This window comes from Balaenoptera acutorostrata, chromosome 2 (assembly GCF_949987535.1).
Source record: "Balaenoptera acutorostrata chromosome 2, mBalAcu1.1, whole genome shotgun sequence".
NCBI lineage: Eukaryota > Metazoa > Chordata > Mammalia > Artiodactyla > Balaenopteridae > Balaenoptera > Balaenoptera acutorostrata.
Genome location: NC_080065.1, coordinates 157,531,817 through 157,552,500, shown reverse-complemented (window position 1 = coordinate 157,552,500; position 20,684 = coordinate 157,531,817). Strand labels below are relative to the sequence as shown.

Below are 20,684 nucleotides of genomic sequence, written 5' to 3'. Positions count from 1 at the left end.
GTATATTGCAATCCCTGGAACACCCACTAAGAAAATAATGAATAGATATAGCTAAAAAGCCAATAGATCAGGACTTGGTGCTCACTGGGTTGAGTGGAGTGCTTTAAGTGGGATGTGCCAGAGGATGCTAAAGATTGTTCTAAGGAAAAGGAACAAAAGGATTGGTAATAAAATTGCTTATAGCAAAGGAGATTAGAATGGACATTGTAGTGGGTTGAAGAGTGTCCTCCCCAAAATATTCTTACCCAGAATCTCAGAATGTGACCTTATTTGGAATCGTGTCTTTGTAGATGCAATTAAATTAAAGATCTCAAGCTAAGATCATCTTGGATTAGGGTGGGCCAATGATGGGTTTCTAACAAGATACAGACACAGAGGAGAAACACAGAGACAAAGAGAAGAAGGCCATGTGAAGACAGAGATAGAAACTGGAATTACGCTGCCACAAGAAAAGGAACCAGGAACCATCAGAAACTGGAAGTGGTAAAAAAGGCAAAAGAATGAGGTTGGACCCTTACCTTACACCATACACAAAAATGAACTCAAAACAGATCAAAGAGCTAAATTTAAGAGCTAAAACTATACAACTCTTAGAAGGAAACAGGAAAAAAGCTTCATGAGATTGGATTTGGCAGTAATGTCTTGGCTATGACACCAAAAGTACAGGCAACAAAAGAAAAATATTTACATAAAAATTTATAACTTTTGTGCATCAAAGGATACTATCAACAGAGTGAAAATATTTTAAAATCATATATTTGATAAGAAATTAATACCCAAAATATATAAAGAACTCTTACTCTGAGGGAATACGGTACTGCCCACACCTTGATTTCAGACTTCTGGTCTCCAGAACGGTGAGAGGATAAATTTCTGTTGTTTTAAGCCACCAAGTTTATGGTCATTTGTTGTGAGAGCCACAGGAAACTAATATGGATACACTGAGACTGCAGAAGTGAAATAAGACAGAAATGGAAACAGAAGACTCAGAAAGAGAAGACCAGGTAGATGCGATACATCATTACAAAGAGCTAGAGCAGGACTTTGTCCAGTTCTCCTGTGGGAACTGGGTGCCGTGTATGGTCCCTTAGAGGTACTAGCTCAGTGAGATCTTGTACTCCCAGGCCAGGTGTAATGGTGATTGGCCAATCACAGCAATCCCAGCTTCATAAAGGCATGGGTATCCAGGGCCTCAGACCTCTCAGGGACGAAGGTGTGGGACACCCTTCAATGCAAGCCACCTACAACAGCAAAAGCATTACGGTCAAGGGTAAAGGAGGAAATCTAGAACACAGAGAGAGGAAGATGACAAATTATTATTTACAGCCTTGGCAACAACTGCAGCAGCGGGGGCTGTTGCTCATCCCTCTAACATTCTTCTTCTAAATTTTCTCCTAGACATTGTGACCAATCCCAATCTTGAAGCAGTTGGGACGAGGTGAACTTAATGTAAAATATTACAAGTAGATCTGAGCAGTCTGCAGGATGATCTGTAGCAGATGGTGATAGTGTTCAAACCTAGATTCCTTTAACCTCCTCTCCTGGCTTCTGTGTGCTTTCCTTTCTAAAGGCCCACATCAACTACTCTTCGGAGGATGGTCCTCCTGCTGGTGATGCTTTGCACAGTCAGAAGTGCCTGGGGGCAGACTGACTGATCTAGGACTAGGAAAGCCAAGCTCTCACCTCTCAAGTCAGGACAGACTCTGAGGAGTAATTTACATTCTGGAGCACCACACAGGATCAGCCTGCAGCTCAAACTCCGCTCTACGGAACTCTGCATGAGAGCACAACTTCCCTTTTTTGCTTTCCTCACTCTCTAACAGGTTTCTCCTTGGAGCACTTCTTAATAAAGCCCTTTACAGTATCCTCGATTCAGGGTCTGCTTCTGGGGAACCCAAGCTGAGGCAGGGGAAAAGATGTCTTGACTTGCCCAGTTATAATGTGGTACATGTATGTCCTAGGTATTTCATGTCAAAGTGCTCTCATGGGGCACTTTTTGGGGTTGTTATTCTCAGATGAGAGATACCATCTCCTCTGGCTAGCTACCTGAAATCCCCCTCCTCTCTTAATCTAGGGTTTCCTGTGGTGTAGTCCCTCAACAAGGCATGCCTGTTGAGACCATCCTGACCCTCCAGATGGTCCTCTTGGTCAACAACTATTTCAAACCAATCTTTTTGTGGTATCTACAGCTGGTCCCCACAAACCATACATCTTTGCCCCTCAGAACTTGGGAAGTATGAGACCTTCCCAAGACAGGTATGTCCCCTCTGTGGCCACAGGCTGCCCCCACTCAGCCTTTGGCCCCCGTGCTTACTTTTTCAGACATGAATGAGGAACCAGTGCCCATGGTCAGTACCAGGAAGACTTGTTCATATAAGAATGAACATTTCTCATAGCAATGGTATGCAACTTTGAACATTAATTCCAAGTTATTATGTCAAATATTACATAGTGGTCTGTTAGCAAAATTATTTTAAATTATCATTAAAATTCAATTCAATCTTCCTTCAGTTTTTTTGAAAGCAAAGTTTTGGAAACCACCTGACTAGTAAAATGATTTTTTTGAATATTCACTGGAGAAATTCACTTTCTCAATTTCTGGGAAATATACCAAAAAGTCTTTACCAAGATTTATTAAATGAATATTAATTTTACCGGTATAGCACACATCATCTACCAAAATTCCTTTGTGTTCACCAAATTCAGCCTCCCTTGCAGTTTCTTAGGGCCTCGTGATTAGGCACTGACCAATGAATAGTGAGCAGGAATAATGTGCTTCTGAGTATGCTGGTGAGCTTCCCCTCTGCCCCAGCAATACTGGAGACCATGAATTCTAGATGGTTGAACTATAAGACGGAGGGCTAGCTGACTCCATTAGACCTTGTATGAACAAAACATGTATATAAAGTCACTATGTTTCCAGGGTGTGGACACTTAGTAATATGTCAGCTTGACTAAGCTAAACTACATTTCCCTGAAGTCTGTTCCTCTACGTTTCTGATCAGGGTGGGCCACCAGACAGTCTGCTGCGGGGATTTGGGAGGTGGAAGTGAAACTCTAGTCATTTTGCAGCCCATATACATTGTCACTCATCTGCTTGCTCACTCACCTCCTTGGCGTGAGGAAAGGCCCTGCCTGCAATCACTCCACCTTCCCCTAAAGCCTCTTTCAGCTTCTCTAATTCCTGGGCAGGCGTGTGTGTTCAGTTCTCTGGCAAAGGGCTCCGGCCTCTGCAGGACATCCATACCGTCAAGGTCGGGGGCAATAAGAACTGACACAGGTTTCATCTGTCCTCATGGACTCCAGTTTGGCTTATGCCTGCTCTCCCCCACCTTACATCCATCTTCTCGTCCTGACTGCCTGCCCTGTGGACTTGAAGATCCAGCATCGACTGCAAAGATTGCAACCTTACAGAGATTGCTTGGACAATTACATGAGGTCAACTCCTTGTTAAAAAAAAAAAAAAAAAAAAGCCTCTTAGTAACACCCTTAGTGGTTCTGCTTCTCTGACTGAATTCTGAATGATACACAGGGTTAATCTGCCATGGTGGCACAGTGTATTCTATTCTAATACAACCTTTTTTTACTCTTTCACTTGGTGGTCTTAAGTAACCTGATAAGTTAAAGAAAAAAAAAAAGCATTGGGAAGATACAAATATTAATTTTAATACATGTTTGCCAATAAATTAATTGATGAAATGTTTTTCCTCATGTGCTTTAAATGTATTTTCCTAAAAATTATAGAACTAAAGATTCACCTCATCTAACATTTATTATTGTTATGCCACCTATCAAACCAGTCAGCCAAGTTAGACTCTCAGAAAAAGTCTGGCTTTTGTTTTTCAGTTCAAATAAATGTGCTCACATGTATTTCATGATAAGTATCTTTTTTTCTAGATTCTATACATAGATGGATAAGGCATGGAACTGTGCCACGTGGATAAAACAGGGAGCTGCTACCTTCAATACTTCTTCCCAACATTCTCTTTCCTTTGGTTTCACAAGATTCTCCTTCAAGAGAATTTTGTTGTTTACGTTAGCTGGGAATGAGTTAAGTCAAAATTTCACTGCACTATCCTTCTCTACAATGTATTTGAATTCAGAAAACCCAACACAGGTCAAAATATACCATTTTAAAATGCCACCCTTGGGACTTCCCTGGTGGTCCAGTGGTAAAGAATCTGCCTACCAATGCAGGGAACACGGGTTTGATCCCTGGTTGGGGAACGAAGATCCCACATGCCACGCCCATGTGCTGCAAACTGCAGAGCCCGCGTGCTCTGGAGCCTACACGCCACAACTAGAGAGAGATAACCTGCATGCCACAACTAGAGAGAAACCCACATGCCGCAACGAAGAGCCCGCATGCTGCAACTAAGACCCGACACAGCCAAAAAAAAAAAAAAAAGTCACCCTTTACCTTCAAAAGTATTTGTAAGAAAGGGAAAGACACAAAGCCCTACCAAGTGTTTAGGTGCCTTGATTAAAAGTGCCTTGATTAAAAGAGAACTGAGGGACTTCCCTGGTGGCGCAGTGGTTAAGAATCCACCTGCCAATGCAGAGGACATGGGTTCCAGCCCTGGTCCGGGAAGATCCCACATGCCGCGGAGCAACTAAGCCTGTATGCCATAACTACTGAGCCTGCGCTCTACAGCTCGTGAGCCACAACTACTGAGCCCGTGTGCCACAACTACTGAAGCCCACGTGCCTAGAGCCTGTGCTCTGCAATGAGAAGCCACCACAATGAGAAGCCCGTGTACCGCAACAAAGAGTAGCCCCCGCTCACCAAAACTAGAGAAAGCCCGCGTGTAGCAACGAAGACCCAACAGAGCCAAAAATAAATAAATAAATAAATAAAATTAAAAAAAAAAAAAGAGAACTGAGTTCATGACTTCCCTGGTGGTCCAGTGGACAAGGCTCTGTGCTTCCAAGGGGGCACACTTTCGATCCCTGGTTGGGGAACTAGGATCCCCGCCCCCCCCCAAAAAAGAGAGAACTGAGTTCAGTATTTTGAACTAGCTCTTTTTTGGGGGGTACCTCTGTTAGTTATCTGTTGCTGCGTAACAAATTATCTCAAAATTTAGCACCTTAAAAATAAATGAACATTTATTATCTCACACAGCCTCTGTGGGACAGGGGTCCAAGAATGGCTTGGATGGGTAGTCCTGGCTCCGGGTCTCTCATGAGGTCAAGATTTGAATGGGGCTAGTCATCCGAAGGATTAACTGGGGCAGGAGGAGATGGCTTCCAAGATGGCTCACTCACAGGTCTGCAAAGTTAGTGCTGGTTGTTGGCAGGTGGTCTCAGTTCCTTACCACATGGACATCCCATAGGGCTGCTTAAGTGTCATCATAACACGGCAGCTTGCTTCCTCCAGAGTGAGTAACCCAAGAGAGAAAGAGCAAGGAGGAACCCACGACTCCTACGATCTAGTTGTGGAAGTCACACACCCTCACATCTGCCACACTCGCTTTTGGGAAAATTTAGTATAAAAAATTATTAACTAGTAACAGGGTATTAAGTACTAAGGGGGTAAAGACAACTCTAAAGAATACAGAAATAGCAGTTATAGGGAGAAGCTACTACCTTTGGGGCTGAGGCAGAGTACTCAAGGAAGGAACAAACTTGGAAGAACCCTCCCACCCCCACTGCTAGGATGAGATTCAGATCTCACTAGAGAGAGGATAGTTATGGCCCATTGGATGATGTTGCTGAGGGGCTACAGGTTGGGGCTGGAAAGCAGGAAACTGCCCGCTAAGGTGCCACTGAACTCACTGGGAAGCACTCTCTGGATGTTCTAGCCACACGTGTGTGTGTGTGAGTGTGTGTATGTAGAGAGAGGGATACGGTTCTGCAAACCATCTGCTACTGTGTGCCACAAAGGCAAGAAGGAAAAGAAAGTATTCTGGAACAAGGAAGAGAAGACCCTTCCTTTGGCTGTTCTCCTCTAGGGCTCTCTATTGACAAAGTTAAGCACTGTGCCAGCTGGCAGGGGAGAAATATTTACAGGGTCCCACTCCAGTATTTCAAAGCATGGAAAAGAAGGCTGGATTTGGAACTGAGAGGCTATAAATTGATAACAGGCACTCATATGCTCTGCTGCAGAAAAAAAAAATGTATTTGATTATGAAATGCTGTCTTAGACCCCAGCGGGAGTGTTACATTATATATACAGTATGTACATCATACTACCTTTGTACAATCTGAACAATTCTGAATTCTGAAGCATATCCCGACCTCAGGGTTTTGGTTAAGGGATTGTGGACCTGTACCAGTTTGCTGTTAGCATGTCATATAAACCCCAGTGCAGATCTATCTGAAAAATTGGGGGGGAAATAGGCCTCAAGGTCTTCTGCCTTTATCTATGACCAAATCTAATCGCCAGCCAGCATCAAGCCTAAAGCAATAAAAATACCCGAGGGTCTGAGTTCTTGTTTGAGAAGAGGAGAGAGCAAAGTGATAAGCCTAGGCTCAGCTTGCCTCTTAAACAGCTTGGGAATGACTTCTATCATATACATAACTTTTTCATCTTACTGAGCTCCTGGAATTTGACCCAATAATATCAGTATTTTTTTCCTCTTAAGGTGGGATATGGTTCTAATAAAAGGAGAGAAACCTTGAGTTATCTCCATTACAGTTCCAATGCCAAGGGTTGCAAACTCAAATATCTGTATGGGTTAAGCATACAACTTAAATGAGTAAAGCTTGCAGATATAAGGCAACAGGGAGCAGTGGTAACAGTGGCAATCTATAGAGTAAATGCTTTATATAAAGAAGGTAATTGCTACTTAACTCCTGCGTACTGTTGCCATGCAGATCCAGTACAGCAAGATAGTCTAACTTTTCAAGAGAAATTAGAAATTTGGATTTTAAATTGTGAGACTGTTAAATTTTGAAACAATAAAAAAGACAGTGCAGGATAAACATACATACTGCGGGTTCATACTCAGCTTGTGACTCCTACCCTAGCCCTATGTGCTAGGTCCATGGCAAGTGCTGGCACTTTAGAGGTCTTGATTGGCTGTTACGTTAGAGGCCCCCAATGAACCATGACTCTCTGTATTCACAACCTTGTGTAGTCCCTTCCCACACTGACTCTGGGCTTTGCCATATGGCTTGTTTTAGCCAATGGGACATTAGCAAGTGGGGTGCAACCAAAGGCTTGATAAGCATTTGTTCACTGGGGCTTGTCCTCTTGGAAGCTAGTCACCATGCAGAAGCCTGAATGGTAAGAAACCAGGTAAAGAGAGAGGCCCTCGAGGATAACCCGTTTTGATGAGCTCCCAGCTGATCGTAATCCCATGAGTAACCTCAGCTTTTACTATGTGGGTCCAGCTGAGTCCAGTTAACCCCCACAATTGTAAAGAATAATAAAACACTGTTATTTTAAGCTACTAAGTCTTGGAGGTGGTTTATTATGATGCAATAGGTAACTGAAACAGAGGTCATTTATTTCAGCCCCTTTATTTTACTAATGAATGTCTCAAGGCCCAGACAGGCAAAAGGACATGGTGAAATTCAGACAGCAAATTAGTGGCAATAACTTTCCAGTTCTGTGCTCTTTCTTCCTATTGCTTTTCTTTCAATTACTCTGGTGGAAAGCATCAGATAAGGACTATAAAACTTTAAAACTCTATGTACACGGAACTTACACTGTGTCCTGCATGCATACAAATTACTGTAATAACTTGGTCCTTGGAAATGGAAAGATTTCTAGGTCATCTTGTCCCTTCACTCTACAGGTGCAGAGAATGCAAAACACTTGAGAAAGAAAAGCAGACATTTGGAAGCTGGCTTGATAAAATCAGACAGGCAGTAATGTTACTAGATGATAGCCTGGCCCTCTTAGCTAGGCCTCGTGTTCCCCTGTTGAACATAATTTCACGGAACATAAATGTTAGATGAAGCCATTCTGTGACCATGATAGATCAATACAAAAGCAAGACCGCTCCTTAATTACATTTGAACACAGATAAAACATGACATTGTCCAAACCACAAAAAATGACCAAACATCCCCCATCCTGGCTAATGATGGACGCCTGCTTCTCTACCAATTAGAGCTTCAGCCTCAGTCTAGCATTCCTTCCTTCTAGGTAAGATTTATCGAGATACCCAATCATAGAATTACCCCCACTTCCTGACAGCATCTTATCCAGAGTAAAGCTCCACTTCCTTAAACCCTCTTCCAAATGACCTGACAACTCCTACTGAGATGACCCACAGTTCTTCATGGTGTGTGATCTCCCTTCCTGCAACCAGTCAGAAACCCAACTTGTTCAACTATCAGTGTGCCCCCTGGTCATCTTTGGTTAGAGGGTACTGACAGACCTGACAAAGTTCACATAGAGCTGGAGGCAGAATTCACCAGGAGTCTCCAGATCTCCAGTTGTGTTCCTTCTTAGCACCTATCACTCTTGTGGTTAATGCCTGTCTTCCCCCACCCCGCCCCCCACTAGAATTAAGCTCCATGAGAAGGGAGCCCTTGTCTGTAAGGTTCAGAGCTGATTCCCAGTGCCTAGACTGGTACCCGGCAGAGGCTGGAAGTTTAAAAAACATTTTCTGAACAAATGAATAAGAGGGGCTCAATATACACAGGCTCCCTTTCACCCCTCAGCTCCTCCCAGTACGTGGTGCATACAGACCATAAACCTCCTCTTCCCCAACTGAATTTCCAAACCCCTCCCTCCTGGGACGCCCATACTCTCAGAGCTTTGCCCGAGCTTCTCTCTTTAGCTGGCCCCCTCCCACACCTGAGCCCCAAAAACATCCCCTCCAAAAGTATCTAGAACCCACCTGTCGCCAACACCTCACTCTACCACAGAGGATAGCGGACCAGCCGCTCCGCTGCCTAGGCGACGCGGGCCCTGCAGACACCGACCGCGCATGTGCGGAAATCAGTCGCGCACGCAGGATATCTGTCAAGCGAAGAGTTGCCTCCGAGTTTCCGTCCGGGTCTGGGTAGCCTTGGGCTGCCAGGAAGTCAGGAGAAACTAGCCGGAAAGAGAACCCGAGCGCAAGGCTTTCTGGGACATGTAGTCGTATCGCTCCCGAGGCCCCACCTTGGGGCAGCCCTTAATTCTTTAGGTCTGCACGTGTCGCATTCACAGTCCAGTGCTACTTTCGGCTCAGAATTCAGCTTCGAGCTGTCAGGAGAGATTGGCCTGGTGTCGGCTTCTCGTTCCCACAACGCTCTACAGGGCCTGCGGCGCCTGCTGGGAGCTGTAGTCCTAGCTCTGCGTACTGCGTTCGCCGAGGGGGAGGGCGGAGCTGCCGGCGGCCCGGGCGGGCTGGCAGCTAGAGTGGGTGCGATAGCCGCCTCCGCCTCTGCCGCCTCTGCCGTCGCCTCCTCCGCCCGGGCTGTTCGCTGCTGCGCGGGGAGAGCGAGGCGGGGCCGCCGGGGCCGCCATGGAGCCCGACTCGGTGATTGAGGACAAGACCATCGAGCTCATGGTGAGTGCGGGCCGTTGGACCGTCCGTTCTTCCGTCCGTCCGGCTCCGGGCGGGCCTGCCCACCTCAGCGTCCGGCGCGAGGTCGGCCCTGGCCCTTCCTCGCTGCCTCGGCCGGGACCTGGGCCCCCCGCCTTCCCTGGCCTCCGGCCCGGCGCGGTTCCTCCGGATCCCTCGAGATTTCACGCCGGACCTGGCCCGGCCCCCTCCATGCCCCTCGTTTTTCCTCCCTCCCTTCCTCCTGTCTCTGGGCCCATGTCTCGAACGACCCTCGCTCGCTTATGCTGTGGCCTTAGCTCGCACTCGCTTTAGCATCTCATTCCTCCTTTAGAAGGGATTTTTTTCTTTTTTTCTTTTTTTTCTCTGTTTCTCCGGTCCAGGCCTGCATCGCTCTTGCCAGCCCCACTCAGGCCGAGTGAGATGCTGTTGGGAGAGGGTACCGAGAAGATCGGTTAGGGCCTCGGCCTCCGCGTCCTAGAAGGGGTCTCAGTACCCTCTCTTCAACCTAGGGCTGTGAGGATGCCGGCATAGGCCCTACAGGGGTGGAGGTGGAGAGCTCTCGGACTTGAAGATGTGGCCGATAAGGGGCCTCTTTCCCGGCCCCCTGTGGTGTCCGGCTTCTCGGACAAAGGGTTTCTTACTCGGCCGAGAGGGATGTTTGCATAGCAAGGCCCCAGGTACTCTGGATTCCATCTCCCAGGAAAGAGAAACTGTAACTTCACGTTTTCCAAAGCTGCTTTGGGAAATTGGGGAGGAGGGGGGAGGGGTTGTCCTCATCACTGCCGCCAGTTCTTTCTTCTAGAAAAAAGGGGGGGGGGGTGTCCTAGGGCCCTGGGGCGGCGATCACTCTTCTGTTAGAAACCTTTGGTAGCTAGGCCAGACTCCCTGGCCCCGCGAACACCCCAGCCCCCTTCCGCCTTAGGACTTTGAGTCAGAACGGGTTTTTAGAAACAGGACCACGACAGAGTGGCTAGTAGAAATGAAGAATTTCCTACTTGGTGGATGATTTGGTGGAAGAAGTAAAATATGGCAGCTATTACCTGCCAATTTGAGCGTTAGGGAAATCAAACTGGGCTCTGGAGAGTTGGGAGGGGGAAGTCTTTGCCTCAGCAAACGGACATGCTCAGGTTTTCCTCCTGTGGAAACCTTGACAGTTTCTTTGTACCTCTCCTAACACAGTAACAACTTCTACCCCAGGGTTGAAAGGAAAGATGAAAGACTCTACTTAACACAGCAAAATGTTTTCCTAGCCAGATTTTCTCCAGTGTGAAAATGTTTATTGAGTCAGTGATTCCACTGGGTAGGGTCGGTGACATCAGAGCCACTTCCCCCATTTAATGCTATAAATAATAAATGGTGACACTGAAAGTCTGTTGGATATATGCATGGTTTCTGTGGATGATGGTATCTGGGAAGTTGAGATGCATGTTTTAAAAATGGAAGTACAGTAGCATAAATACAGAGGCAGCTTAATATTTGCTGTCCTTTGCATAATTCACTAGACTTCTCCAGCAGTCTTGAAAACTAGAGGGGAAAAAAGCTCTGGTAGTTTCTGATTTGTGTGTGTGTGTGTGTGTGTATGTGTGTGTGCACTTATGGTTGCTTTCTAAGGGATACTGATACTTATGAGTTTTTGATATTCATTTATTAAGTAATTTTTCCTTTCAGTACAATTTATCAAACTTTTGAGGTCAAGCCTTTGATATTCTTCAAATTTTGTATGGGGTTATTTTGGTAAAATATCTTAATTGGAGTTAAATACATAGTAGATATTCTTATGTATGTATAATACATGTACTTACAACAGGAGGAGTACTGCATAGCAAAAAATTGTAACTTGGTACCTCTTTGAAATTGGCTGTTCAGTGCTCCTTCCATTTCCATTCATTTAAAAAATAACTAGAGACTTCCCTGGTGGTCCAGTGGTTAGGACTCAGTGCTTTCACTGCCAAAGGCCCTGGCTCGATCCCTGGTCAGGGAACTAAGATCTCACAAACCACACCGTGTGGCCTAAATAAATAAATAGTATTTGTTTGCGAAAGAATTAGAGTAAGTACAGTGTAATCCATTTAATGTCTTTGAATGGATGTAGAAAAAAATTTCTGGCCTAAATATACTGGCTTCCAGTGCTCATAAGTTTTGATTTTACATGATTGTACTTGTCTATGATCTGAAAAGATATTTCAGCCTTTTCAAGGACGTTATAAACTGGGATTCTTAGAAAATTTAACAAAAAATTTAACAAAGTAGTTCTCTAGATCAATTTTACAATGGCTTTTTTTTTTCTTTTTCTTTCTTTTTTTTTTTTTTTTACAACGGCGTTTTATATACGGATTTTGATATTCCCTCAAAGGGCTACCAGTTAAGCAGTTAAGACTCTTAGGCAACTCTTTTCATAAACATATATGTATTTATTTTAGTGTAGTAGATAGCACAGGTACTTAACAACTGATTTACTAAATCCAGGATCAGATGTAGGAATGATAATGCCTTGAAATCTAATTGCATGTGGCTTTCTGTATTCACTGAATTTTAATTAGAGTTTCCAGAACTAGGTTAAAAACATTTACATTTCAAAATAACATGATGGAAGGAGGGGGAGGGGTTAAACTGATGGTATTTTGAAAGCCTAAAGCATGAAATATTTTTAGAGTTTTATGAGTCAGCTTCAGTACTCAAATATTTGTGATTGTGCTGCCTGTACCAGTTCGGTACTTAATGGTTAACAGGATAACTTTCGTTTGATATTCCAGAGCTTGCTGTTTCAAAGAAAGGAAACAGAGTTCTTGGGTTTCACCAATTTCTTAATCTTCATTCCTCTACTTTCTTTGATTTTGATTCTTCCTTTTTTTCTTGCAGTTTTTTAGTTTACTAGGAAGTAAAACTGGTGATAGCAGAATAATTAAATCTTCAAAATATAACCCCCGTTGTGACTCCTACCCCTGCCTGTGGCCAGGTCCACAAAAAGTGCTTCTCCAGCTGACCTACCTCGTAGGATTCAGTCTTTAATATAGACTATAAACTCTTGATCGAGACAACTGAATTTACGATAGCTGATAGTGAATAATTTAACCACCAAATGACTTTCATGGCTTTATGTGGGCCCAATACTGTACCTAGTTTGTGGGACTGTTTTTCAAACTTCTGACTTTGGTAAAATTAGCTTTATTATTAATGAGGTAGAAAAGTAGTAATCCATTTGGAAATACACAAAAGTTCACCAGACTTTGTCTAGTGTGATGGACTTCACTGGAAACAATGAAAACTGTGCGTTGTGTATCACATGATGTTTAACACTTGAGTTAGAAGTATGAGTTTATGTTCAGGCACTTATTACTAGAAAGCACTCACAGAGCTGCTAATTGGAAAAAGATGGTTAGTCCTGCCTATTAGAAGATAGCAGAAGTTAATGTTAAAAGTTTGGGAAAGATAATCCTGCTTCCTCTGTGGGTGTGAGCATACCCCTTCCCCCATTTACACAAGTAATGGGTAGTTTATACTCTGTTGTTAGCCTCTGAATGGTTCCCCTCTTTGCTAAGTGACCTTAAGTGAGTCATTCCCCTCTGTGTTATCTCTAAACGGCTATATTACTTGTTGAATGTAGTGATATAGGTAAAGTATATTGGATCTTATTAAGAAGTTGTAATAGCAAATCTATTTTTAGAGCTATTGAAGTACAGGCCACAAGGCCAAGGAGATGAAAGAAACTAAGTGACGTTATTGGAAATATTTATCTTTTTATCTTTTTGTGTCCCCCCGTCCCGCCTTGTCATTGGCTTTCTAAGTGGAATAAGTGGGATTGTTTAGTGACTCCTTTAAGAAATTGGGTCTCACTTTGTCACCGTCACTTACCCTCGTCTGTCTCTAGCCATGTGTTGATTTACCAAATGCAGATAAAGTAGACAGAAGTTTAAGTAGGGTCCAAATGAAATAAATCACATGCATATGCATAGACCTCACTGACCTGCCTCAAGAGGCTGTGGCTCAAATATTATCAATTTTTACTCCTGATTTTGGAGTAGGTTAGATGTCCTTTCAGATTTGACAAGGATAAACATGATCCTGCTCACAAGTCTTGGCACTCTTTGGCCCCTGACTGCTGTCCCCCGAAAACTGCGAGTTCTGTATAGCACAGAAGAATCGCTAACCCATTACATAGGTTTACAGGACAGCACATGTATTTCTCTGAGTAGTACTGTTTGGTTCTATGAATTCTAGAAACAAACTTTTCTGCACTGTGAGGTACCTGGGATCTTGGCTTCCATCTGGTGCTATTTACAGTTTAAGGGAAAGAAAGCATTTCAAGTCCTAGTAATTCAAATTCCAGCCTCTCTTCAGCTTTTTCTTCTCACATTCCTCACTTATTCTATATTCCAGCCAAAGCGTGGGGGTCTGTGGTTCTTCAGATTCTGCTCACTGTTTCCTTTGTCAGCACTGATATGAACTGACCTAAACCCATGTATTTAAGGCTACTGATGTTTATGGGAAGGACCTAATAGTTGGTGCTCTGGCCAAATTGGTTTAGGTCAGATCTCAACAATCCTTTCTTCCACCTATGCTGATAAAGTACTATCCCCTCAGAACACAGTTTAGATGCCTTCTCTTTTTGATGTCAGTTTATATTATGGTGGCAGATACCATTTTGGTTTTCTATCTATAGCACTGCCTATATTGTAATCATTGTTAAATGAAATGAATGAGTTCTGACACTTTGTCTTTATCTCGTGGCAGTTAACATATTCTGGGCTTGTATTATAGTTTCCTGTGTGTGTCCCCTATTAAATGGTAAACTGCTCACAGTGCCTCTTGTAGTAGGTGTTCAGTAAATGTTGAGTTGAACTTTCCTGTTGATTGCTTACGTGTATTATTGCTGTCTGCCTGTATCTTAGCCATCTTCTTTTCTGGAAATTCTCACCTATATCACTAGTTCTTATGATAATTTGTTCCTAACTCTTATGGGACTTATCAGACCTTCCTGTGTATCATAAAAGTTTGATCATGTCTAAGCTTCTTTTCCAGAGGCCGTATCTGATTGTCCTTTGAATCCTTCACTACACTTAGCACTTGGGTGTGCAGTAGGTATTGATTTAAATTAATGTTAGGGTTTTTTTTTTTTCCATGCTGTGAAAACTTTTTAAGATTTCCTTTTGATAATCTTAAGACAAAGGTGGAGATGGATAGAGGAGAAAAACTGCTAAGGGGAAAAGGAGGGTGGGATGTGGTACACAGACATTCATATACATTTTAACCATTATTTGCAGACTTTTATACACATACAGATTGATTTATATACATCCTAGAGAGTGGTTGATAGAAGTGCTGAGGAAACCAAACTCCTTTTATATCTGTTGATGTGAACTTGCCAAACAGTCGATAAGTTCTAAGGATCCTGTGACCTTAGAGAAGCGTGATTTAGCATAAAGGGCATGGACTCTAGAGTGAAACACCTGAGTTTGTATCTTAGCTGTCACTTTCTGACTGTGTGACCTTAAGAAAGTTAACGTTTCTCTGGTATGATTTCATTATGTGTAAAAATAAGAAAATGTAGGTATTGTTCCGAGTGCTGGGAGGATTATGAGAGATGCATGTGAAAGGACCTTGCAAAGGCTTGTCTCTCAGCAACTGCCTGCCAAGCTAACCCTCCCCACAAGTACAGGGACCATATTTTGTAAAGCCCAATCAAGACAGATGATGTGAGGAAAGTTTTAATTTTCCCCCCTGATTTGTGTGTGTATTTAATTGTGAAGCTTTACAGAGGCCTAAAATTCAGTTGCTTTTAGCCATGCATTTCACGAGGCATCTTTGGGGGAGATGATGAAATCATACAGAATCAGTACTGTCTTGGAAATCTGGGAAGTACTGTTACAATTACTAAGAACTACCAATTAGCCATAATTAGACTTGTACTCTGTCTGTGGAGAGAACCCGCTTAACCCTGTTTTAGGTATCCTGGTAGAAAGAGACTGGTAACTGTTCATATTAACATTGAGCATTGTGATTTATGTTTGATCAATTTAGTTTATACAAGGAAATTAGGATTTTCAAATTCTTATTCTTGTTTTAGCTAAGCTGGTGATTTTTGACCTTTAACAGAATAAGTGGTGACTATCCTACAAGATTTCCTCCTGAGTTGTATTGTTGTTCATTGAATTAGTTGAGAAAAGGGGAAAAACCTGTTGGTCAAGAAAGTGCTTGTTACCCTCAGTTCAGTTTCTGCTGATCGCAATTGCCTAACAGGAAGCTTGTCTTTGTAGGCAAATGAGAGACCAGCCAGGAAGACCTGACAGTCCAGTAGGGTATCTCTAACCTGGATCTTATTATTGTTTTAACAAAATTCAGAGATTGCAGAGTTCAGTGATGTCAGCAGGAAACATTTTTTAGGAAATTCCCTCTCAGGGTTAGTCAACAATGAAGACCTTCACAGAATGGAAAGCAGTGAAGTAGAAACAGTAGGACATTAACATGTAAATTTAAAAAGATGACTGAGTAGAGGGATGTGCAAATACCTAAGTACAATGAATATAGGAAACCATTCTCTAATAGCAAACCTCTGATCCACGGAAGAAAAAGAAAAATTAAGTGAGAGCTCTGCTGTTAGGAAAAAGGAAACTGAGTATTTTTTTTTTTTGGGGAGTTAAATTCAGAACACTTAACCAGTTTTGGGGACTAATAATAAAATATGTTTTGGTTCTGTGAAATGATTGCTTAGGAGACTCAGAGAGAAAGGGGCAGGGGACAGGAAGAAGTCAGTCCTTACATTCCTGGTCTGGCATCTATTAATCTTTGTTTCTCTAGCATAAGGCCTGCCACCAATTAGGCATTCAGTAAATGTTTATTTGAAGGGAAGGGGGGAAAATTAACTCACTAATACAAGAAAAAGCCCTGACAACACAAGAGGTTCAGAAATGAGTCCGTTAGTCAAATTGTTGTGGCTGTGTTTTGCTATAATTTTTCGGTATTTTGGTTATAGCAGTGAGTTATACTTTGAAAAGCAGAGTATATTGCTCTAGCAGTTAACTACTAGCCATAGCCCACTAGCAGCTTTTGTCAAAATTGGGTTTTTAGTTTATTCTTAGGCTCTAGAGTAATGAGAAGAGCTTGAGCAATTATTCTTTGCTTGTGATTTTACTCATATAATGCCTTTAAGTTGAGGGTATTAAGATATTTCCACCCATTTGTTATGAAGAGGATAATCTTAGACTTGTACTTCAGTCAGTCACCTCAGTTGCTTTGCCTATAACATGAAAAATCAGAACGTCTTTAGTCTTTGCCTGTGGACTATTTATTGATCTTGGAATTTAAAGATTCCTTGGTTTCAACTGGGTTTGGGATTCTTTGTCACAGACACATCTTTGCCGCTAAACACAAAGTCTACTTGGGCAACGTATTAATGTGTTTTGTTATAAAGTTAATATTGTGGGCCTTAGAATTGCATGGCTTTTTGTTACTGAAATGCTTTTAAGTGGCTAGATCAGGGGAGTTAGCCCTTTCAGGATGGCTCAACAAGTTCAGTTGTATTTTAGTTCAGCTAGGCTGAAATACTGAACTCTTCTGTATTTTTGTGGTTCTCCCTTCTGACGTCAATTAGCTTAAAGCTTGGTTTCTTCTGCCCCAGGAATCATGGTCTTTCTGATCCACGGACTGTGGACTTGGGAGGCCACAGTATTCTGTGAAAAGGGCATGGGCTCTACCACCTAGTAGATGTGGGACAGTGGGCAAGTTATTTCTTCTCATATTTTTTGAGAATTAAATATGAGTAATGAATGTAAAAGGCCTGGCCCATTAGTAACCCTTCAATAAAGGTAGGTATTATAATTACTGCCGGAACATTTTGGCAGTAGTGTGGCAGTTGAGGAAGTAGCAAATTTATGTGCAAGCAGCTTCACAGTCTTTGGATTTTTAAGTTTTTATCTATGCCATCCTGTTGAATGTCTTTTTCTCTCTCCCTTGTAGTTTGTTTAGAGTTTACAGTCTAATGGAAGAGTTGGTATGGTAATAAAAGCATGTTGATATAATGTGGAGTGGGCTTATGTATTTAAAGGTGTTATGTAGTAAATTGTTTATTAGTGTTCTTTATTATTTTCCCTAATTTACCCAGTGACTGGCCATTGTGGGGGATTGGCCTTTATTGAGCCAGAAGTTTACTCTTAAAGTTATGTCACATGTCTTAAAATGTCCTGTATTTCAGCTGAGGGTGGAAGATTTGAGAGATGTGAAGATTTGATTTCTTATATGTGGCAAACCAAAAGATTTCTTGTTAGGTGCTTAAATAAATATTTTTATTGGTAGACATTTGAGCCCTCCTATATTAACTTTGGCTGACAAAGTTTCTGTAATAGTAGAGGAGCTGTCTTAGAAAATGGATAAAATTCATTGTAGCTGAATGATCTGGGACAATTTATGTGCATAATAGAAGAAATTTTTATCATGCATTTGGAAATTGCATGATATTTATCATGAACAAATAATAGTATTAGGGATGTTTCCTTCTTTGTTATGTAGAATTTCTTATTCTTCTCTCAACACAGAGGTGAGCAGTGCTACTGCAGACCTTTTATACCAAATAGCTGACTCAGGGGTTGTAACTCTTTCTGTGCTTCAGATCCACCACTCCATTGACCCTTCCATTTCTTGGTGGCTATCCTTTGCCGCTGGTGCCATGGTGGGTGTATGGATTGCTTTCTGTCTTTCAACAGTTACCGAAGTGCATGTTTGGGATTTTGTTGAAGAAAGCTGGATACAGTAAGCGGAAAGAATCTTGGAAGCTGCTTGACTGCTGTCTTTTCTCAGACTAGTCTGAAAGGGAATACCCCCATTCATTCTGGATTGGTGGATCTGAAGTACAAAATATTGTCCAGGTAAGCAATTACCCTGTATTGTTTTGTTATGTAGAACTCAACTCACTGAGAGAAACTTAAAATTTCTTTACTTTTTTCCATTATAATAGAGAAAGGAAGAAATGTTAGACATTTATTCATAGTGTTCATGTTTGTGTGTGGTTTAGTGAAGGTATTTGCTAGTAAAAACTTTGTTTCAGTGTAAGAAATGCAGTTATTTTTATTAAATAGGCCCAAAAGTTTTGCAGTCATAGCCTAACAGGGAATACAGTACAGTAAACAAGGGACATTTGTTTGAGGAATAGGTTATAAAATATGGAAAGCAAATGATAATTTTGTGGCATTATCTCATGATTTATAGTTATTACCTGGTCAGAATAATTTTTGTAGTTACCATGTAAAGTAGTGGTCTTTTATTCTTAGGACTCCTGGAGGGTCTTCTCAGGACGATTTACTAACTGTAGCTGCTGTTTACTGGGCATCTACTAAGTGCCAGGCGCTATTGTAAGCTCTTTACACATATTTCTTATTTAGTTGGCACATGCTTTACGTGTATATTACAGATTGTAAAATGAGGCTGAGGAGCATTAAGTACAGTTTGCCCAGGGTCATACAGCTCGTACATGGCAGAGCCAAGCTTAAGCTTGAGCCTGTGTGTCTCCAGAGCTCTGGCTCTTTCCATCTGACTACATTTGCTGAAGTTTGTACTTCAACTTCAGGATTTTCATATTGTCTATATACTGTTAGAGTAAGATGCCGTTTTCTACAGTGGGTTTCCACTTGGAGAACACATGATGGATCGTTTTTTGGCATGGTATCTTAATTGTATCTGGTGCTCTCCCTTCTAAATGAAAAGATTAGAGGATTAGAAGTCAGTTCACCAAGTGAACCTAAAGGTAACTTAGGAAGTATAAGAGAGGCTATACATTTACATGTCAAAATGTGTTTTATACAGGGAAGTATCATTTGGCCTAGTGAACTCAAACCTGTATCTTCTCAGTTCCTCCTTACTTTTTATTGGTTATTTAAATAGCTCAGTAGCTTATTATGTAGACTTCTTCTTCTTCTTTTTTTGTTAACAGTGACATTCTTAGCATGTATTTTTTTTTTTTTTTAGTATTTATTTATTTGGCTGTGCCGGGTCTTAGTTGAGGCACGCGTGATCTTCATTGCAGTATGTGGGCTCTTTAGTTGTGGCATGTGGGCTCTTCTAGTTGCAGCATGTGGGATCTAGTTCCCTGACCAGGGATCGAACTTGGGCCCCCTGCTTGGGAGCATGGAGTCTTAACCACTGGACCACCAGGGAAGTCTCTATGTAGACTTCTTTTGATCTGTGGTTTGTCAGCCTTACAAGTAAGATGTTGTCAGGCAACTCATGACTTTTTCTGGTATTTAATCACTCCAGATTACCCATTTCCTTTACCCTTAAAAAAAAAACAACTTTTTTATCATAGACTGACACTCTGGCTTTGTGATCCATGTTTTATTTTTTACATTTGTTAGTATTTCTTCTAGTTGAGCATTTTTCACGCTTGTCACGTGAAGAGCTCTCAGGGTGGTGGTAGTAGGAAAAGTAGTAGTAGTTTACACTTAATGGGCAGTTACTCTGTATTGAGCACAATTCTGAACACTCTACATGTATGAACTCATTTTCATAGTGACCCGATGAGGTAGGTACCCTTATTTCCACTTTACTTATGAGGAAACTGAAGGATAGAGTAGTTAAGGAACATGTTCAAGGTCACACATCTAGTAAGAGACAAAGATGAGATATGAATCTAGGCAGTTTGGTTTCAGAGAATGTGCTTCTAATGTTTGTGCCTCAAGTTTAAAACACCATCCAGTGATAAAAAGAGGGGCAGAAATCCTGAAGACTAAAACTGTATTCTGATTTCAAGAAATCATTGCAAAGGGAAAGGAAACAATTGTTGCTGAGTATCTATTTCGTACCTTTTGTAGAAAATAGTCTAGATCTCAGATTCTGTGTTAGCCATCCAAGACTGTCTACCAGCCTGTTTCCCGAGAGGACTCACAGTAGGGTTAGTTTAAGGTTGTGTTCCAGAACAGTGCCGTCCAGTTAGAACTTTCTGGATAATGGAAATGTTCATTATCTGTGCTGTTCAATACGGTAGTCACTAGCCACTTGTGGCTATTTTGAAATGTGGCTCTGTTAACTGAAGAACTGAATTTTAAATTTTAAGTAATTTTAATAGCCACAAATACAGTTATAGAATTTACCTTCAGCCTAGGTCTGGTCCTGGATTTAACACCCTTAGAAATCTGATCTTGTCAGCATGCTGAAAGCCAGCACCTTATCCCACGGTTAGACTTAAATTCATTAGCCAGCTGTGCAAGACTGATGTGTAAAGCCAGAATTCCAGTTTATTAATTTATAAAG

At 42.0% G+C, this 20,684-nt stretch overlaps 1 protein-coding gene across 8 annotated transcripts in view; it reads left to right on the top strand.

Moving 5' to 3' along the window:
* Nucleotides 1-9,110: 9,110 nt before the first annotated feature.
* The window catches only part of FBXW11 (F-box and WD repeat domain containing 11), a 131,412-nt gene continuing 119,838 nt past the window's right edge, over nt 9,111-20,684 (top strand). For 2 of the 8 annotated variants that reach the window (XM_007171365.3, XM_007171362.3), the window contains exons 1-2: nt 9,118-9,452; nt 18,146-18,307. Coding sequence is in view for 6 of the 8 variants with exons in the window: in XM_057540283.1 (XP_057396266.1) it covers nt 9,408-9,452 (45 nt within the window). In the remaining 2 variants the exon portion in view is untranslated. Of the gene's footprint in view, nt 9,453-18,145; nt 18,308-20,684 lie in introns of all 8 variants that reach the window. The other 6 variants (XM_057540283.1, XM_007171361.3, XM_007171366.3 and 3 more) reach the window with 4 other exon arrangements.